The 16,368-nt window shown below is 43.4% G+C and overlaps 1 protein-coding gene across 7 annotated transcripts in view; it reads right to left on the reverse strand.

Moving 5' to 3' along the window:
• Window positions 1–16,368, reverse strand: part of PDE1C (phosphodiesterase 1C) — a 2,232,090-nt gene that overhangs the window by 281,944 nt on the left and 1,933,778 nt on the right. For all 7 annotated transcript variants that reach the window (XM_069613219.1, XM_069613222.1, XM_069613221.1 and 4 more), the window contains one exon: window positions 13,515–13,817. In XM_069613219.1, the coding sequence (XP_069469320.1) occupies window positions 13,515–13,817 (303 nt within the window). The remainder of the gene's footprint in view (window positions 1–13,514; window positions 13,818–16,368) is intronic.

Below are 16,368 nucleotides of genomic sequence, written 5' to 3' on the forward strand. Positions count from 1 at the left end.
AGAAAGAGGATAAACTGGGATAACGCAAGCTTAACCATTAAATGCAAATACGCAGTACATCCCTACAGTAAAAAGAATGCAATAGGTGTCGATTGCCGGTAGAAACATGTCCTCCGCAATCCAGGGAGTCTTAATTTGTTATTGAAACTTTCCCATTTGCCGTTAGCCCAAGGGAAAGATATGGAAACATGAGCATAACTCTCTAAATTGGCACATGTCAGAATCTGCTCATGTGTAGTCTATCATTAGGGCCAGGTTATGCTTCATGCACATGCAGGTACCTTCAGTAGAAGAATGGTTAGAAATAGAAATAGGCATGCGATGGCATCAATCATTCTTTGTTTATAGTTAATGATCTAAATAAGGTATCTGTCTGGCTGTGGTAGGTATGCACTTCAGCCGTAACCTGGGACAGCATGAAGATTCCAAAAGGGTCAACAGCTTCTGGCTTATGGGAAAGTTGGGGTGCACTGAAGAATGCTACCTTGCAAACACGTTTTCAAATAGTTGAGGCATGTTCTGAAATGTTAGGCTAGAAAAGCAATTTTGTGGACACAAAGCAAATTTCTATACACACAAAAATACATGCTTGTGTGCAGTCAGCTATAACTTTAATAACATTACATTTGCATTTGTTATTTTTATTTGTGTATTGTATATGCGTAAAATAGCAATATCTCTTGTCAAGATAAATGTACCCATCATTTCGAAATTGATTTAATTTCACTCAATAAGTTGTACTAAGACTGATGTTATCCACTGGCACGTTGTTTCCTGTTTCCTTAATTTGTTTTGCATTTCAGGTGTTCATTTAGGTGAACATGAAGTAAGTCTCGGCTGGAGGTCAATGCAACCCGGACTGCTTCAGATCGCCTTGATGGATGCTCGCTTTGAAAAGACATTGGGAGACTGATGCAGCCAGAGGGGGGCGTAATTTAGAGGCAAATGCCGGGGTCTCTGCAGTTGGCTCCACTACTTGTTCTTTGTAGCACTCACAGTTTTAAAAGCTGTTTTCAGACTCCCCTATTCTGCGACTGCAATTGCCAAACAATGAGTTTCTATTAAGTACTTGTCCAGATGTGTACAAAGGTTATGCGGTCTTGCAGTACTGTCTCTGTGTCGCTTAATGCAAAACTCTTTGAGTGTCAGAGATTGAAGTCCTTTGATCTACGTGCACATTCCCGACCCACGGAACATCGCCACTCTTGGCTTTTGTGCAAGCCAGAAACCCTATTGCAAGAGTCTCGTTCCCAACGTACTGCAGGCCAGCCCTTACCCATTCCAATTGGCCTGCTTCTCCTTGCTCGCCATTTCCCATGTCCCTCCAAAATGGAAATGCAGCCTCCCTCGTGCTTTGTTCCCGGTGCACTTTGCCCTTATAACCAGTCTGACCGTGCAATCTGGGGGCACCTCTGGGACCTCTAGAATCCTTCCCCTCCCACACGCCTTCCTCATCCCCAATGAACTGCCCATCAATGTACAAGTGCCCATCATCTTCAGGATCCCCTCTCTGGCATCTCTTCAAGGCCTCATGTGTTCTGTGGTAACCCGTGAGTAGGGCGTGATTGGGTTATTTGGCCAGATGCCTGTCCAGCAAATTTCTACATCCCTCTCTATCGTTTGTTCGCTTTTTGCCTTTTTTCTAGATTATGCTTCTTGTTGGTCGACTCAGAATTGTGCTTGGTGAAGAAGAGGCAGCTTGTCAACTGAGAGCTAGAACATATTTAAGCATGTCATGAGTTTCCTCACGGACTGGTGACTAGGCTCGGGGCAGGGTTTAAGGTGTGCTCCAGCATTGCTCTGGAGGTAGTCGCACTGCTCAGGAGGACCAGTTCAGGGAAAAGTCCGCTCTTATATTGGAAATTCTTTGGCTGTCCGGTAAGGTAAGACTTGCCGGTCATAGTGGCCTATATCTCTAATGCGACCCACACTTCTTATGTACATACTAGAAGTTGTTGGCTGACAGAACAAGTGATCAATCAGTGACTACAGTTTCATGAAGTGAGGGATAAGGAGAATTGCCGGCTGCTCTAAATTCTGGGAATTTTACTGAAGGACATCTGTGCCTGTCTCTCTCGTGACAATACAGATAGTTCTCATCTGGCTCAGAGGTGTTTTGGAAAACCTAACATGTCTGAGAGAATTGTTGTGTTATCCTTTAATTCAAAGACCGGCCACAACATTTATCCATGAGCGAGAACAATGTCAGGACTCCAGATTAGTTACTGCTGATGCTTGGTCAGTTATAACGCTGTAGCCAGACAGTAATAAACAACTTGTGGCTGAGTATCAGGCATAGTATTTTTTTCTCCTAGTATTTCCAGGAAAAAGACCTGTGAAACTGACCTGTGGTCCTATCGTGAGTTGTGCATGTCCCCAGTTTGCAATGCATTGTGGGAAATTCCATGATTTCTGCAGCAGCTCGTAGTTGTCTGCAGCAGCTCCTACTTGTAGACTGTGAATGTAATATTTGGGCGAGTTTGAGATCTTCTGGAATGGTGTTAATTAATAATATATAACTTACTTTAAAATCATTTCACCCAACATATGTTTAGTTCGCTCCAGAGGGGGGGGGGTGTTTGTAATTCTGAGACAGAACCAATGGAGAAAGTGCATTTGATCTGGGCAGATCAATCAATCAATGCAAACTTTACTTCTGAAAATATTTCCATCCAAGTAAAATTCAAAATCATATATTACAAAAGAATTTGAAAATAATTCATGCTGCATCACGTTAAAAAAATAAAATGAACACAGGTTTTACATACGATTACATACTTTCCACATGCATGGCTTGCATTAATGAAATATCTTATTATTCGTAACACTTGACTGATAAAGGTGCCCGGCTTACCCTGCATTTACTGTATGAAACATCAAGACCTGCATGGTTTATCCTGTTTCCTTCCAGTCTGCCTGTTACAGTGGCTACCAGTACTATTAAAATGAAGTTTGACCCTTAGAGAGATTATCCCATCTAAGGTAGTCCTGAATGCCAGCTGACGTTTTCGGTGGCAGATTTTCCCACACTGTTTAGCGTTGTTTCCCCATGTTACGCTGCAATCTGGCCATGTACCTTTCCTCTAATATGCTATTTGCTCCTCTGGGGGTAGTGAATGTAACTATCACTATGCCCAGGATTGCTTAGCCCTGACGTCAGATATTGGCGGAACATCAGCGTTACCTAGGGGTAGCTGGACAAGGGGTGGGGGGCAGTAGAGTTCTTCTTAGGGGACTGGCACAGCTGAGTAGAAGGTTTGGTGGTAATTTGAAGGGTATGTCCAACCATTTGTCTCATACAAGTCTACTCTAGCGGTGGGGTCACCTATGGTTTTGAGGAGTTGCTATTGACTGAAGTGACCTGTTGTCTATTAATGCTCAGATATTGTGGACATTTGAGGCCCAATTAGTGGAATTATTTGCACTGTTCAACGTCACTTTTTGCAGTACAGAATGAACTTTCCACTGACTTTGCATTGCAACAATACAGTTTGGACAGTTCCATGTATCATGGATACGCCGGCCTGCACGAAAGACTATAAAGGCCCTGTTTGCACCTGTTAGCGCAATGGTAGCGCACAGGCGCTGCACCTTATCTACCTCTCCGGCTCCACTGAGACTTACACGGTAAGGCCCTAGGGGCATTTACTGCAGGACTCATATCACTATACTGTACCTGACCCGCAACTCTTGTAATATTGCATCTGCCATTCAAAGTCAGTTGCTGTTGGCGCTATGTCTAAAACAAGCTCTCATTGATAACCTGAAATGCTTGTCCTACTGAATGCATTCCAGCCCCGCTAACTAACTACTGCTCTGCCCACTAATAATCACCATGTAATGACACTTGGACTATGCCTGTATATGTTGCACTGTCCATTACCTATTAGGCCCACATCTGACGCTTACATTAGGATAACTGTATAGCCGAACTCTGTTGCGCCTCATAACTTGAACTTGAGTCTGATCGCCCCCAATCGCTACTAGCCTTAGCACATAGGTATTGTCTAATTTTGTTTCTGATGACCCTTTTGCCTATGCACCCTGCTAGTGATCTATGCTTTTGTGCCTTGACTGCTAGTGACCTATGCTTTTGTGCCTTGATTGCTAAAATCGAATCTAGGTGACCCTTTTGCCTATGCACCCTGCTAGTGACCTATGCTTTTGTGCCTTGATTGCTAAAATTGAATCTAGGTGACCTTTTGCCCATGCACCCTGCTAGTGATCTATGCTTTGTGCCTTGACTGCTAGTGACCTATGCTTTTGTGCCTTGATTGCTAAAATCGAATTTAGGTGACCCTTTGCCTATGCACCCTGCTAGTGACCTATGCCTTTGTGCCACGATTGAAAAAATCGAATTTAAGTGACCCATTAGACTAGACCTTACGCTACTGCATAACAACTACACTGTACTAGCCTTATCTTGCCCAATATCACAATGTATATCCATGCGCTTTACACAGTGTTACTGAGATCAATACTGCACATCTTGAACAGCCAATACCTAACCATGCTACCCAATTTACCAGCACTTGAGCCCGCATATAACCCATATACATCAAATGAAATGACCTCCACACCTTGCCCTGTTCTCATGAGGAACTTTAGATTACGTGCCAGGCTCTCAAGGCTCCATGACCCTCTATCTAAACTAGCCCACAATAAGGTGACTAGGACTCCATCCCTACACCCTCTTCAACTGAACAGTAGACTCCACCGTGAGCCCATCCGTGACCAGAAAAGCACGCACGAATCTGCGCCACCACCCCTATACCCAGTAGATCTCGGGACTAAGGGTGCACTAATAAATGCCCGCTCCATGGTAGCCCATGCTTCAGACATTGCCGACCTGCTACACAACCAAGACTTGGACTTCTTAGCAGTCACCGAATCTTGGCTCCACCCGACGGCAGGCCCTGCAATTATGCTAGCGGTACCAGATGACTACACGCTATTAAGACTTGATCGTACCACCTCTAGAGGCGGAGGTCTTGCCATCATAGCCAAAACTAAATTCCCTATTACAATTGAATCACCTACTAATGTTACTTCCTGTGAATCTCTAACCGCCAAGTTAACACTATCTAATACCCAATCCATCTCCATTCACCTTATCTACCGACCGCCGGGTCCCTTAGGGTCATTTGAAGAAGACCTCATAGACATCCTATCAAACAATCTTAAAAATTCCTCACAACGCAACTTACTAGGAGACTTTAACCTAGGATTTAGCGACCCCGCAGACGCCAATGCCAGTACAATCAATAACACCCTAGAGGAACTGGGCTTCACCCAGAAGATCACTGAGCCCACCCATATCAAAGGGAGAACTCTGGACTGGCTAGCTGTGCACAACTGCCCAGTCCTAGTCTCTGCCATACTCCCGCAGCCTTGGACAGACCATTAATTGATCTCGTTCACCCTAGAGGCAACCCCAGCACAAGCTAACAGCATAGCTCCAGCTGTCCAATCCCGAAATAAAAAAAACATCACCCCCGAAAACCTGATCCCGCTAATCACACCAACCTTGAATGCCATCCCGGCTCATACAGATCCATTTACGATGGTGGATATCTATAATAAAATCATGCTCTCATCCCTTGATGCCATAGCGCCTTTAAAGCTAAAAAAGAGCAAGCCCCGGAAACACATCAACTCCTGGTTTTCGCCTCATCTTAAAGCCCTCAAGCAGGAAAAGCGACGCTGTGAAAAAATCTGGCGAGCTTACCCCTCAGAAAATAATAAAAAAAACTTGAGCAGTCTAGCTTCCCAATATAAAAAAGAAATTATATTGGCCAAACAAACGTCTTATAGTACGCGAATCTCACAAGCTAAATCTAACACTAGAGAGCTTTTCACAATACTTAAAGAGGTTGAATCCCCGATCCAAGTGCCCGACTCATGTATCAAAGATAAAAACTGGTGCACGAGCATACAAAATGCCCTAGCGAACAAAATCTCCTCCCTTAAGACTAAAATTAGCATTAAAAAAGAAACTCTGCTCTCCTCTACTAAGCCGAGTACCGCCTCCCATAAAAAGGCTCACCCCACTCAATCATCCCCCCCAACGCACAACCCCACCTTTAACTTCCATAAAGTATCCACCAAAGAGGTAGAAAATACTATTCTCACCCTCACACCTTCAAATTGCCACAGAGACCTATGCCCCGCTCAACTGATTAAGGATGCAGCCCATGATCTCGCACCATTTATTACCAAACTAATAAATGCGTCTTTCACATCAGGCACCGTACCTAATAACTTAAAACAGTCCTGGGTTCTCCCTCTGCTTAAAAAAACAAACTTAGACCCATCCACTCCAACTAACTACCGCCCCATCACCACAGTACCATTCCTTCTTAAAATCATCGACAAATCAGCATACCACCAGATCCAACATTACCTTGAGCACTTCCATCTCCTAGGCGTCCGACAATCGGGTTTCAGGCCACAGCACGGAACCAAAACTGCACTTATAGATCTCAAGGCACAGATAGACGAGCTGAGAGACCAGGGCAAGACAGCACTATTGTTACTCCTCGATCTCTCTGCGGCCTTCGATCTGGTCGACCATGAGATCTTGTGCAACCACCTACAAAAAGCTGCCCACTTCTCTCAAGAAGCAACCAACTGGATCCAATCCTTCCTCAATAACCGCACGATGAGAGTCTTCTCATTGTCAGCAGCAGCCGACCCTACACCTATCACTTGCGGCGTGCCTCAAGGATCTTGCGTCTCCCCTACACTTTATAACATTTTCACGAAGCCCCTTTTCGATGATCTAGACGATCTGGGTATCACCTACACTAATTACGCCAATGATACCCAGATCCTCATCCCGTTGTCGGGGGATTACGACAAGGATTTGGCCTTCGTTAATAAAGTGTACCTCATCATCCAGGCATGGATGGCCTCACACGGTCTATGCCTGAATGATGACAAGACGGAACTCCTTATTCTAGGATCTACACACTACCTCAACAAACTGGGCCACAAATACTCATCGTTCATAATTGACGACAACAAGATCAAAGTAGCTAAGGAGGTTAAAACCCTCGTTTCTATCTAGACTCCACCCTCACCTTCAACATACAAGTGAATGCAATGGCCTCCGCCACCTCCTACACTTGCAAACTCATTAGGGCAGCCAAACCCTTTCTCTCCCCCACCAACTGTACCACCCTGGCCAGGGCGCTGATCCTGTCAAAGTTGGACTACTGTAACGCTCTATATGTAGGTTGTAACAAATATATCTCAAATAAAATCCAAATCCTCCAAAATAATGCCCTTAGAGCGGCCCTCAGTATCCCGAAGAAAGCCCATATCTCAGTTTCCAGAAGATCTGTCAACTGGCTATCCACCAAGGACAAGATATTCCTTAAATCGGTATCTCTGATTCATAAATGCCTCCACCAAGCAGCCCCTCAATACCTCATCGCCAGATTTACTAGACCCACCCTCTCTTGCCCCTCGAGAACGGCCACTTCCAACCTTCTTCTGGTGCCCAGGTTCAAACGTACAAGGTCTGGAGGTAATAGCTTCCCAGTAAAAGCAGCGCAATTCTGGAACTCCCTTCCTCCTACCTGCAGGGAGGACCTACCCTACCACCAGTTCAGAGCCAGGACTATCCACTGGCTCAAATCTCTCGACTCATAATGACTTCCGATGCCCAGATGCGCCACTACCATGTGGCTCCTTACCTCATTGAATGTAAATTATGTATATAGTACAGCCTACAATGCTTATGTCCTACCCTTCCTATTTGGTGTGATACGTCCGGCACTGTAACCACAGCTGGACCTCACCCTACTGTATGTAACTAAGCTTTGCAACCCTCTTGCTGCCTTTGCGCCTGGCTACCCCTGGGTTTGGTGCGCATTATAAATAAATAAATACTAAATACTAAATACTTGTATCGACAGTGCAAAGCCACTTTACAGCAGTGCAAAACACTTTGAACCATACAAAAACAATCCCTGTATCAGGCCCATGATCCCACAGCTTCCGACCCATCAATAAACACTGGTTTGAATGGTCAAGTCCCCTGTGAAATTATCACATCGAATGCCCCCAGATCTTACGAGACTAAGGCCCAAACATCAAGTCTGTCATTTGCTCTTTGATCTGGGCATATAGATGTTTGGCAAAATGGATAGCCACAACAGCAATGGGCAACGCCCTGCTTTATCCTTTGAATGTTCGCATCCCAATTCTGCATGTACGGTGAATGCAGACTTACTCTGTAGCAGGACTACCCCAAAACACTGCGCCATATAAAGCTGTATAAAACACATCATTATTGTGCCCCCTTGTATGGATTGCACTTTCAGATGCAGGGCCCAGTTTAGTTTGTTATTGATAATAACCCAGAGGTATTTGCATTGGGTCACCCATTCTAGTCATGGTTTCTGCTGCTAGGTAGACACACACTACTCTATCTGGAGAATTCACTTTCATATGTCTGCCATGTGACTAACTTAAGCATATGCTCAGGAGTGTCTGTAATGCTGATGGTGTGCACTGTATCAAGGAACACAGTGGGATTGGGTTGCCTTCCCATGATATGATATGGTATGTTATTTCTAACGTGCTGAATACCCACAGGTTTCTAAAGGCAGACCCTGGAATCGAACCTGCGTTGCTCAGTGTCGTCTTTCTTCCAAGGCAAGCATGTTGCCCCTGAGCTATTCTCCCGAGACAAGTTAGGTCTCTCTCTCATTCCAGGTACATCAGGGCTTGCTCCCTCCAATCCCAGTATCAGGTCATTGGTGAACAGATTATAAACAGGACAAGAACACAGCCCCACCCAATGCAGATGTGGCGCTGATTCATAAGAAGGAAGCAGGAGGGAGCCTAGTAACTACAGACCGATAACGTTATTGGATGAAGGCAGTCAAATATTTGGCTCTTTACTCCTACAGAAGCTGGAAGAGTGGCCCTAGAAATTGGGCATTTGAACACATTTTAATCTGGCTTGAGGAAGTCTATGAGTACCTTGAATGACCGAAGCCTTCACTTTTGGATCCATCTAGACCTGTTTTGGTGAATATATTTCTTTGTTCTGTGGACTTTAGCTCTGCTTTTGATTCAAACAATCGACGTAAATTACGACTGCAGCTTGCTAATTGGGGTATTCCGGCGGGCCTTCCAAATATGTTGGTAGATTTGTATTCAAATGCCTTGATTGAAGTTACATTGTACTAGTTTGCCTCCCTCTACAAAGATATTGAAACTAATAGGGGTCTGTGTCAGGGCTGTATTTTAGCTCTGTGCTTATTTAATATATTTATCTCGGATACTGGTGATGGTTGGGGGTCTTACGGTCTTGCATCGCCCAAAATGTGCCTCCGGCATGTCAAATGGTTGGCTTATGCCAACAACACCTTATTGCTTGACAATATTCAGATTGGCCTCCAGAGGTTGCTGAAAGGAGTGAAAGAGTATACACTAGCCAATGATATAACTATTAATATAAGTAAAACTAAGGTCATGTGTCTAACGCATCTGCTTAAGCCAGCCAAATTCTCGTGGACAATAAAATCAACTGCCCTTGAAGTGGTTGACTCTTTTATTTATTTGGGTATACCAATATTTCAGTGCCCAAATAAAGGCGCATTAAGAAGTTATTTGTGCTCTAAAGTAGAAATATTGGAACCAAAAATATGGAAGGTACAGGTTAAATTTGGCTGTTTCACACTTGAATCTGTTGTGAAATGTTATGTTTCAAAGGCCATACCCAAAATCCTATACGATTCGCAAAGAGTCATTTGGTTTGACTGGGAGGAAGTAAAGGCCTTAGAGGCGAGTCTCTGGCGAAGTGTTCTTTTGCTACTGAGTAGTGTAGCCAGGGCGGCGATTCGATATGGGCGTGGTTTCATTTCACTTAAGGCGAGACTCATGTGGATGATCCTCTGATCCTCTTTGGTAAGCTTTCAAATCCTCCATAGGGTTTGCTTTTTGTTGAGTTGCAGGCTGCGAGAAGACTGAAAAGTAATGTGCCTATGAACAATTGGTTTGAGAATGGCAGTGATCTACTGAAGACTTTAGACTGTGCATTTGAAGCTTTGGTAGTGAATCCCCGGAAGGTGAAAATGATGGCAATGAGATTGGTGTTGATTACCAACTTAACTTAAACATTCCAAATAGGCATTGGAGGCATTAGATTTTATGAATAAGATCGAATTTAATCCATGCAAGAGAAATCATGTTGATTGTGATTTATGCTCCACTTCAAAGTATAGATTCTGGAATCATGATGCCTGAATTGAATGGCAAAAACACATTCTATGCTTTTGCTCGAATTTGCAGAATGAGAGCCAATTCTGTATTGAAGGAATTTCGAGTAATTGATGAAGATGCCCTCTATGGGTTATATTGGGTGTAATAATTTGTACACCGAAAATGTTAAAGGAGTGTGGTTTGATTCATTTGAAATATTGAGGTGAGGCATAAAGAGGAAATGTTATTAATTATGACTAATGACTTAAATTCTCTTTTAATGTACCCCTTGCTGTCTGGAAACAACTTTTTGGAAGGGATTTTGTATGGTGATTTTAATTCTTTGATCATTTAATATTTTTATGGTTTACAGGTGAAAATGTATATAAACTGATCACACGATGGAATCAGTTTTATGGATTTGTGCTTCAGCAATGAATTATTGAACATTTTTTATATTTTTTCACTATAACAATAGTTGTGTGAAATGTGATGAATTATTGTGAAAGGTTATTGTTTTAACTACATCACGATAAACATAAATACATTCTAAAAAGAAATACGGGATCTACATTCGAACCCGATTGTCGTCCCTGCTCTTATTCCACGGCAGACTAAATTAGGCAGGTCTGCATGCTTTCAATGGTAATATAAGGGATGGTGTAATTTTATCACTGTCCAAATTCACCCATAAATAATTCCTCTCCACATAGTCAAACTCCAGAGTAATGTCCTTAAGGGTCAGATGCAAACCTCCTGTAATGGCAGTTATGTACTTATCTAACAGAGTGTGCAAGTAGAGGGTTGGCTGTGCACTGCTCAATTCTTCGTGGAACCCCTATTGTGCACTGGACAGGATGAGATTATCTCTTATCCACATCTCGAATTTAGAGTAAATAATTCTGTCACACACTTTCGAGGAATAATCTGTTGAGGAGGGTCCGCCCAGTCTCCCTTTTCTAAAATGGAACATCAAAGGCATCTTTCCAGTATTGTGTGATCTTCAATGATTCAGCAACAGCATGTATGATCTTCATCACAATTGGGGTCCACAAAGGTGCACTTGACATAAGTACGTGCATGGGTACTGCCACAGGACCAACTGCTTCATTAGCTGAGAATACCCATATTGCTCCAGCTAATGCAGGAGCAATATATTTATATAATAATATAAATAATAATAATAATAACTATTATTATTATTAATTATTAACACACTCACTCACACTGACATGGGGCCTTCAGTGCTAGACTCTTCCTTCACTCTAGGTGTATGGTAGGGAAGTGTTTAACCCACTCTTAAGTATACATGTCAGTGGTGTCCATTTTACTCTTAGTCCTGCCTGTGATCCCATTGGCCACTAAATTCTGGAAAGGACTGCAAGCTTTATCTCAGCCAATCATAGTGCTGCTCTTCCCAAGCTGTGCAGTGGAAGGTGATCACTGTCATGTGCTTCGATGATGGTCATCCTTAATTTGCCCTAAGTGATCAGTCTTCACTATAAATGAATACATTAAACCTGTTTTCCGCAGGCTTTCTCCTTCTTGCCTTCTCTTTAAAGCCCTCAAAAACATATTCATACAAAATCTTAAGAACTGATTTCCTTTTCAATAAAAAGATGGAGACGCCATCTCTGACCAGAGACCATGCATGCAAAGTCTTCTTCATCCACCCAATTGCCTCCTGTCCCACACAAGTCTTAATTAAAAATGCCCCAAATGATCAGGGTGGTATTTAAAACATTATGGCCCCTTTTCTACAGCATTTCCGAAATATCTCTCTTGAATTTCTATAGTGAGTGGTCATTTTTCCCTCCCTGAAGAATATTACAAAAGTTGATTATCGCCATTTTCCTGGATCCATTCACATCCAGGACTTAGAACTGTCTTAAAAACTCTTGCAATCCGTGACAAATCAATGAAACTCGGCAGGCTATCAGCAGTTCTACCTTTAAGCCCGCTACTATCATTGATCAGAAAGTTTCCCAGCCATCAACAAACAGTTCTTCCAATTCCCTTGTCCCCAGTATAATGTTATGGTTTGAATGCCGCAGGAATGATGAGGTTTCTTCATCACTCACCTTGCTTGTTGCTACTGCGATATTGCATGAGATGCTATTCCTCATCCCATTGTCCGCAGTATAAGTGGCAGGCCCATCTATTTCATGCTGTGGTGGGTGGGGGGATAAAGCGCGTGATGGCCCCACCTATTAGCTCCTTTTGTGGTCAATAGGTGCAGATTATGGCTCTGTTTTGGTTTGATATCGGGGAAATGGAGGATTCAACACAATTCCAAGAGAGATGGCGGGGTAGAGGAAATGTCTGTACGCCTTGCTACGGGCCGGGAGGATAGCTCAGGGGCAACGTGCTAGCCTTCGAAGCAAGATGATGCAGAGCAACATAGGTTCAATCCCCGGTTCCGCGCTTAGAAATCTCTGGGTATTAAGCACATTATAAATAACCAATTACAATAAAATGGGTTCTAGCTCTCTGTACATGTAAGTTTTTGATGGAGGGGGATAGAGGCGACAGACCGCGCTCATATATATATATATATATATAAATATAATGGGAAGCAACCAGATTTCATTAACTAGGATATCAGCTCAGTCTGACTAAAGGTTAATGTAGGACACTCCCCCGAGCATGGATTGTTTCCCCCTGGTCACACCCTATTTGCTCATCTTGCCATATATATGTTGGGTGGCCTGATGGATATAAGTGGATCTTAGCTGCATCCAGAAAAGGTGCCTATGGCACATGCCATATTACAGATAGATCATGACCGGACTTTATTTAACATCAAGCTGACGCTTCCCGATATCAGATGCTGACCATAAATATGGACTTGACTTCACTTGGTAGTGTTGAACTGCTAGTTCTAGTATTCTTTGCTAAATCTCAGTTCTAGTGCCTAGTCATCTGTTATGGTCTAGCGCTTACTTTAGGGATGGATGTGCATTCTCCACACACACTTGCCTTTTGTTATTGCCTGCCAACCATAAGAAGATAAACCTTACTGGTGATTTGAGGCAACAGTATGCCACAATATGTAAATCGAACACACTGTAACAACATCTTTGTTCCAGGTCCCTCTAAGAATAAAATAAGGACAACATGATGAAACTACTAAAAAGTAAGTCATTAACAGCAACTTGTTTAGAAGACCTCATGGAAGTTGACGGCTCCTCATGCTGATGCTGTTCATTATGGCAGACGCGCTTCCCATTGCAATGGACACATGAGCTCTGAACTGTTTGCTGTTGACATGTTCTAGAGATAGGAAGGGCACTCACCGTTCTGTACACATTGCTTATCCTCGGCCTGGGCTGCTTTTGCCTCCGTCACTTTGTCCACTCTGGCCTGGGTGGCTCCTTGGCTTTCCTCCTGCCTGTTCACGCTGGGTAGTCGAGTCCCATTTAAATTACCCCGGCAAGTTTCTGGGTTCTTTCTTTCTACAGAATTTGGTGCACTGCTGCTTTCTGTCTTAGATGTCGGGGGATCGTCGGGGGGCTTTGCTTCTTCCTTTTTTTCTGGGGAGTCCTCTATTGCCTGTTGAAGGTTTTCTTCTGCTTCTCGCTTGGCTTTTTCTTCTGCATCTATTGGAAAGGGGATGGCATTTTGTGTCAGAGGTAAAGCAGGAATAAACCACAGAACGTGATGCCTCATGGAACATAGAGTTCATTTAAATTCACTTCATTTTAGAGGGATCTAGGCCAAATGAGATCAGCAAAGGGTCAGCTTAGACTAGTTAGATCATGATAAAATCCGTATTTTTTATTTAGAAATATACATACTTTATAAAAACCAATTTATAAACACAACCGAGTAAGCCTAAATTCTCTCTTGAGCAACTTTGAGTTTCTAAAACATGTGTAATGCATACATCAAAAAGGTATTTACTCTCTGTAATGTGCAAAACAAATCTCCAGAAAAAGTGCAAAGTTCACATGTTCAAATATGCATATAATAAGCAAATTCACTAGACAGTTAGAACACCAGTCTAATACAATAATTAACTTAAGAGAAGGTGTATCAATTCTGGACCAAAGAAGTGTGGAAGAAAACTCCTTAACATAAATTTAAAAAAACTTTTTCACACCACTGAAAGCAAAACTCAAAATATGGGTCATTCAACTAATAATCAAAATGTAAAACAGGAAATACTGTTTTGGCGTAGGGCAACCGAATAGCTAGCAGTTTTGGTGTCAAGTACATGTTATCAGGTATAAATGGACGGTATACAGTTCTTTTGCCGCAGGATTTTTTGGGGGGGTTAAAAATTAAATAAATATTTGTGGGTGAAAGAAATAATTAAAAAAAGGGGGGCTTGGGGGGCAACCCCCCCCCCCACCAAAAAAAAACAAAAAAAACGAGTTTTTTTCGATAAAAAAACGGCAATAAAAAGTCTGTGACGAAAAATCCCACGGCAAAATAACGTAGAACCAAATGGACAGTTCCTGCCATCAGCTGCCTTAATTTAGCAAAGTTACCCAAATAACCCCCCAGGGAAAAAAAACACCTGATTCAGAATCTGATCGGAAAAAGCAAATGGCAGTGTTCAAAGTATGAAAGTAGGAGGAGATGTAGATGCGCCAAGCATTAGTAAGACAGCATGCATATGTCTTTAATTGTTGAAAACACCCGTGTTAGCTATTGACAAAGCAAGCACATGTTGCAGTGTGCACAGCTGAGCTGGCATTTTCGCTTTTCAGATATTACAGATCAAGTACTTTAGATGGACAGATTACCTTTAAAGACAGCACCGAAAACAAATGTGCCTTGCGTGCTTTGCAGCAAGTTGATAGAATAGCAGGCCTCCACATGGCAGCTGTCTATTGAGCCCATAGACAGTGCAGCAGTCACATGGGGAGGGCAGGCTGAGTGTTCATATCAGAGGTATGCAACCACCCCACATGGGTGTCTGGAAACATGTGGGCTGGTACTACAGGTGCGTACACAGCCATGCCTGCGACTCCCATGCACAAGGAACGGCAGCACCTGATTAAGGATGCGTGGAGGGAAGTGAGGGAGATGGGAAAATAGTGTGTTTTTCTTTGTGCAATTGCCAGGTGCATATAGACTGTGCAATGTTATTGTGCCAAATTGAACAAAACAGAAACACATTATTGTAGATGGGTGGGCGTGACCAACAGGGGCGTTTTCCATTCAGCCCATTTCAATGAGTTTAAGTACAATGAAAAAGAAGCTCAAAGAACCCACTGAAAGTCATCCGTGGCAATCGTGCCCTGGCTGAGGCCTGCACATGTACGAGGATTCTTGTGTGTGGCGTTTTTCTTTCGGTGCTATGGCCCCCTGTGAAGCCTAATGACTGCTGTTCAGTGGTCCAGTGCGGGTGGGGGAGTTTAACAGAGTGACCACCTCCTAGGCAAGCTAATCACAGATCTTAATAGCAACCTTCCTCCCCTTTTCTTCGACTGCTTCCTCCTGAGTGCATCTTAACCCCAGCGAGGGGGATGGGATGCTTGCATCATTGATCTTCTATACGTTGAATCATTAACGATTGCTTTAGAACTGATGGGCCACGTGCAGTAGAAAAGTGAAAATAGTGCTGTGCTTTTTACTGGTGCGGGTACACAGGATTTGCAACACAGTGCAGGAGCCCTGTGTGGAAACACTGGAGCACCCTTGTTCCGCGTTGCTTCTGCACTATGTGGAGGCATCTGATGTCAGTGCGCAAGGGCCATCTTTCGGATTCATTTCTTGCTGTGATGAAGTTTCCTCTTTGACTCTTGGAGTGAACGGTGGAGTAGCCCTGGGGACAGGATACCACTGCCTGCTAAACGATGCTGAGCCTGAGGGCCGTGCTGGGAGTGTTCCCTGGCTCACCCCACCACACCCCAGTGGCCTGGCAGTGGTTTGCCGCAAGAAGCCGACATATGGCCCTGTCCTATAAGGGATACTCATGATAGTAAAAGGTTTCTCCTGGGATGCCTTGCCATGAAGTAGTAAAGTACTGCTCCTCCAGCAAGACCCTGGCATAACTTGTATAGGATTGGAGGAAGTACGGAGAAATAGAGTTAACCATGGTCTCCGTTTCAGCAGGCAATTTACTTTGGGAAGTTTGGGGAACAAAAGCTGAAGCTGGGAAAAGAAAAATGGAACTTGTATATGCGAGTCACCATGCAC

This window comes from Ambystoma mexicanum, chromosome 5p (assembly GCF_040938575.1).
Source record: "Ambystoma mexicanum isolate Mex_15411 chromosome 5p, UKY_AmexF1_1, whole genome shotgun sequence".
In the NCBI taxonomy this organism is placed as follows: Eukaryota; Metazoa; Chordata; class Amphibia; order Caudata; family Ambystomatidae; genus Ambystoma; species Ambystoma mexicanum.